At 39.3% G+C, this 5,032-nt stretch overlaps 2 protein-coding genes across 2 annotated transcripts in view; one reads left to right on the top strand and one right to left on the bottom strand.

The window, feature by feature from the left end:
• The window catches only part of ifngr1 (interferon gamma receptor 1), a 22,746-nt gene extending 21,246 nt beyond the window's left edge, over positions 1–1,500 (top strand). The window contains exon 7 of the mRNA NM_001360877.1: positions 337–1,500. Coding sequence (NP_001347806.1) covers positions 337–753 — 417 coding nt within the window. The 3' untranslated portion in view covers positions 754–1,500. The remainder of the gene's footprint in view (positions 1–336) is intronic.
• A 350-nt stretch (positions 1,501–1,850) lies between these two features.
• Positions 1,851–5,032, bottom strand: part of ltv1 (LTV1 ribosome biogenesis factor) — a 47,954-nt gene continuing 44,772 nt past the window's right edge. The window contains exon 11 of the mRNA XM_014027099.1: positions 1,851–2,145. Coding sequence (XP_013882553.1) covers positions 2,035–2,145 — 111 coding nt within the window. The 3' untranslated portion in view covers positions 1,851–2,034. The remainder of the gene's footprint in view (positions 2,146–5,032) is intronic.

The raw sequence follows: 5,032 nt of genomic DNA on the forward strand, positions 1-5,032 counted from the left end.
GCACTGAGTTGCCGCCATGTGATTGGCTGATTAGAAATTAAGTGTTAACGAGCAGTTGGACAGGTGTACCTAATAAAGTGGCCGGTGAGTGTACATTTCACTTGCCTCAAGGTCAAACATTTAAAAATATGGTGATATTGTGCAATATCATGGGATGAATCACTTTCAGCTACTGCCATTTCTAATTTGAGATATTTTGCTAACAAACAAATGCACAAAAACATAACTGTCTGATTCTGCCTTTCGACAGAGGTATTATTATCAATGATACATAATTGTTTTTTAATCTTGATGACACACTATGCTGATAACAAGTCTACTTGTCCCACTTGACAGACGGTTCAAGCTAACCACACCAACGTGCATTATACTGTTACGGCAGTGATGAGTCCAGTCTCTATGTACAAGCCTTACAAGACCTCAGTGATCAAAACAGAAGTCAAATGTTACCCAGAGAGCTACCATATGAGCAGTAGTGGCTCCAACTCCGTCCCTTCTGACACACATCTCTACAAAGAGACACGAAGACAACTGCAGGACGGCAACCAGGAACTGGAAGCTTTGGGTTTGATATCTGGAGAAAACAGGACAGATAACGACTCTGCAGATGTTCAGATCGAGTGCATTTCTGTCAGTTCCCAAGAAGAGGAAAGAGGGTCCATATCACCGTACGACTCCCCACACTTTGTGTTGTTGGATATGGGAGATGGAGACATGGTCACTGGTTATTCTGAGAAAAAGAGGGTCTTTTAACTAACTTTTTTCAGGGTTGAAACAGAAGCAGGAAGTTTTAATGCAAAGCTAAGCTCGAACATATCTCAGGGGTCACAATTAGAGGCTAAAATTATACTCTCAGGAAGTTGAACATACTCAGGTTTTTCTTTTAAGCAGCCAGATCAGAAGCACTGATGAACGTTCTAATTTTACAGTCAAGTGAGTGAGAGAGACAGTGAGACAGATCAGGTAAACAAGCTGATCTTCTCATCACCTTCCAGACATTTGTAATTTGCACTCTATTAAAATGAGATTATAATCCAAAGGTATTTTGTTAATTGTGTGAAGTATTGTGGTCTGTGTCAAATTTTATGCTTTTATTTCAGTGGCAGGTCACCCATCTGCAAACAGCAGGTATTATATGTGAACAGTTTTTGCCACATGTGCATTTGTACTGACCAGATTAATGCTCTGAAGTTTGGATTGATTATTTGCACTACAAAATAGATTAAGAGCAGTATTGGCAATGTTATGAGCTGTAACCAAATGTTTATTTGTTGCGAGGAAATCTTTTTGTTCTAGCTCCATAAGCAAAAATGTATACAAATATTCTTTTTAATATCTGTGAACTGCAATAGGATGGTAACACATTATACTGCCTTTTAAGATAGAACCCTTAAACAGCCAGGATATATATTTAGTGATTGCTGCAATGACAGAAAAATGTTTGACGTTTGCTCAAACTCCCACACCCAAAACAATCATCTGCTGCTGAAAAATGTGTGAYCTGCAAAACTGGATCTGTGATGATTTTTTGTCTTTTTGTTTGAGCAGAGTTGAACAGAGTTGCTCATTTTTATTTTGAAGGGAATGTGTTTATATATTTTATTAAAAGTCTGTATTCAGCTGCTACTATTTCAATAAATTTGTATTCCATAAACAAAAAAATGTATTTCTGTTGCACCATGTTGATTTAACAGGTCACACACTGACTTTAAGCAGCACAGAAAATGTCCTGGCTTCACTTCACATTCATTTGCATAAGAGCAGGAAAGTTAACACGTTGCCCTGCCGTACACTTTCTGCTCTGAAGACTGATAATCTTCATTAACTTTGGAAAAAGGACAGATGACAAATTTCAATCTGAATTATGCTTTTAATAAAGATATGAAACTTACTGACTGTTCACCTGCAGACAGAAATCGAGTTTCGATCAGGTTTCCCAAGCTGCTTCAGAGGATGTGAAATTCCTTTTTGCTCTTTTCAATTAACCATTTCTAGATAAATGAAGAAAGTCCAATTTAATCTGCATTCTGCAGATTAAAGACTCATGCCTTGAATGTTTGTTCTCAAGTTCAACATTTGCTTTTCCTGTCGAGTTTTTTCCTCCTTGAACGCCATCTTGTTGGCTTTCTTCTCAACTCTTCTCTCCTGAACAAAAAAAAAGAGAACAAAATACAACAGTTAATAAGTCCCAATATTCAGATTTTCATTTTTTGTCAGTGTTCTCTACATAGCCTGAATTGTTCCTGAATCATAAGAAAATATATGAAAGGTGCCTGTGGTAAATATTTAGGTTTTAGTTTATAGTTGAAGTAACCTTACAGAATTACAACAACTTTGATAACAAATCCCTACTAAAGCTTTTTTATTATTATTTTCTTCAAAAATCAATAAAGTACAAGTTCACTGCTGTCAGCTTCAACCAGGTTAAGGAGGAATATTTTCAGTCACTAAGTAAACCAAACACTAGGGAGAACAAGGCAGTGTAACTCTTAGGGCCAGTTCTGGCAGACAACACTTCTGCGTCAGAGAGCACCATGTCTGCACAGAGGTTAGGAAATTTTAAATTTAAACTAATTAACTAGATACCATATAGCGGTAGCATATATGACCCCTGCACATGCACACAGCACCAATGCATCAGAATTCAGACGTCACAAGAACAGATTTATCGTTTGGGGTGCTCATCTGTGAAATAGTTTTGGGATTATAAGCATTTTTAAACGTCCAGAAACACCCTTTTCAGATGGAGCCCCCACCTCAAATATAGAGTCTATTGTAAAACAGTTGACTGGTGCAGTGTAAATTGGCCACATCTACACTTGTACCAAAACCGTTTGTGTTGCTGTTTAAATATAAGCAGTGTTCATTACCCTTTACCTGTTCAGATCTAATACCAGTTAATAATGACACGTGAATGTTTCAGTGAGCCATACAAAACCATTCGGACACAGCTGTCAACTGTTTAGCTTTTTTATGTGCCTTCCAACAGGCATCAGCCAAGCAGTGGCCAGAACCCGGAAACCCATTCAGCAAACAAACCCCTTCACATCCTGACTCCGCCTCATGACATACTGTATGCTAAAGGGRGCAGGCTACCTTTATATGGAGTCAAAAATGTCCGACATTATTCCTCACCCTAATGTTTGATCATGCTTCTTATATGTGTTGTTTTAAATCAGACATGTATCTCACTAAAAGCCTCCTGAGTGTGTGGAACCCTGATCAAGAATTCCACAACCCAGTCTGCACATAAAATCATCAATTCAATCAGAAATAACCACATTATAAAAAGATATTACTGTTCACCTAATAAAAGACTATACAATGTGTAGTGTCTTTATAAATCAGTAGTGAACAACCCCAATAAATTCCTTCATTACGGTAGACCAAAAATCTCTGGGGAAAAAAATAAATAAATAACAAGAGAAAGAAAAATAATAATAAACAGTATGAAAACAATATGACCACCACTTTGCATGCAGGGGTCATAATAAATAAGTTGGGAACGTGAGACTCCGGTTAGTATTTGCCTATAAAGAGTTCATTAGCAAGGACCACGCCATGAAACGAGTTTAAAGAATTTATTAAAGGAAGGGACGAAGGGATGAATGACGAGATGTCTGAGGAGGTGCGTGCATGAAGACTCGAAAAGAATCAGAGTGGGGCACAGTCTTCAGTAAAAGCTCTCCTGAGCCTGCGTAGAACCCCCACAGCTGGAACCTGAAATGGAAGGGATTAGGAGGCAGTTTTCAGGTAGAGATGGAGGAGAAAAGGGATGAGGGGATGATGAAGAGATTAAGGGACGAAAAGAAAGTGTGGATGAAAAGAAGGAGTGGATAAAGGGAAGGAGGAATGGGCGAAGGGATGAGGGGACGGAAGGGATTAGGAAGTGATTTAGGTAGAGATGGTGGAGAAAATGCGATGAGAGTAGACAACTTCCGGTCACAACAACGTTGTGAAGGCGCTCCTGACGGAATCCAAGTAAGTAACCCCCAAAGCAAATGGAGTAATCTGTAAATGTTTGAGTTCATAAAGAGAAGGGGGTTAAATGCTCACTGGGATATCCTTTTGACTTCCTCTGGGCAACGAGGTAAGAGGGAACAACTACGAAGGCTAAAGCTAACAAGTAGCAGAGGAGCTAGCATCGAGTCCACAACAAAGGGCGACATGGAATTGATCCTGCAAGAGCTGAGAGGATTTCGAAAAGAAAACAAAGAACTGGAATCGATAAAAGAAAAATTAACCAAGGTCAATAATAGAATGAGTGAAGCGGAAGAGCGCATTGGGAAGCTAGAGGACAGAACTCAGAAGAGGTTCTGACTGACATGTTGAAGCTGAACATACAGCTAGAAGATAAACTAACTGAGCTAGAGAGTCAATCCAGGCATGAAAATGTAAGAATCTACAGAGTTCCAGAGGGGGCTGAAAGTGAATACGTTACGGTGGCAGCATTCATAAAGAGTCTCCTCCGAGACGGATTAAAGCTCTCCGATGGCCTAGCCAACATCCATATTGAAAGAGCACATCGCTCATTGGGGCCTCGACCACCAGAAGGCAAGCCACCTCACTCCATCATAGTAAAGTTTTTGAGTTTCAAGACAAAAGAAGCTATCAGCCGAAAAGCATGGCAAATTAAAGGTCTCATATCATGCTTTTAAATCCTTCTTTTTCACGTCTAAATCATTCACTTATGGTCTATTTAAAATAAAACTGCAACGCTTTGGTCTTAATTCCTTGTTTTTGTTGCTCCACAGGCTCCTTGCTTTCCATGCTTTACCCCTGTTCTGAGTTGCGCCTCAGAGCAAGCTGTTTTGGTGCGGTCTCTTTAAATGCAAGTGAGATATTTCACACCCCGCCCCTCCAGGTCGCTGAGTGTTCGACTCCACCCCGTTCAGCCATGTTTGTAGTTTCATAGCAAAAACACAGTTATCTACCGACTAAAAACTTTTTTTTAAGATAAAATCAGATAAGACAAAACTTTATTGATCCCACAGTCTGGAAGTTTGCACATCACTGCAGCTTAATACAAGAG

Source organism: Austrofundulus limnaeus, unplaced genomic scaffold, assembly GCF_001266775.1.
Source record: "Austrofundulus limnaeus strain Quisiro unplaced genomic scaffold, Austrofundulus_limnaeus-1.0 Scaffold616, whole genome shotgun sequence".
NCBI classification, from domain to species: Eukaryota; Metazoa; Chordata; class Actinopteri; order Cyprinodontiformes; family Rivulidae; genus Austrofundulus; species Austrofundulus limnaeus.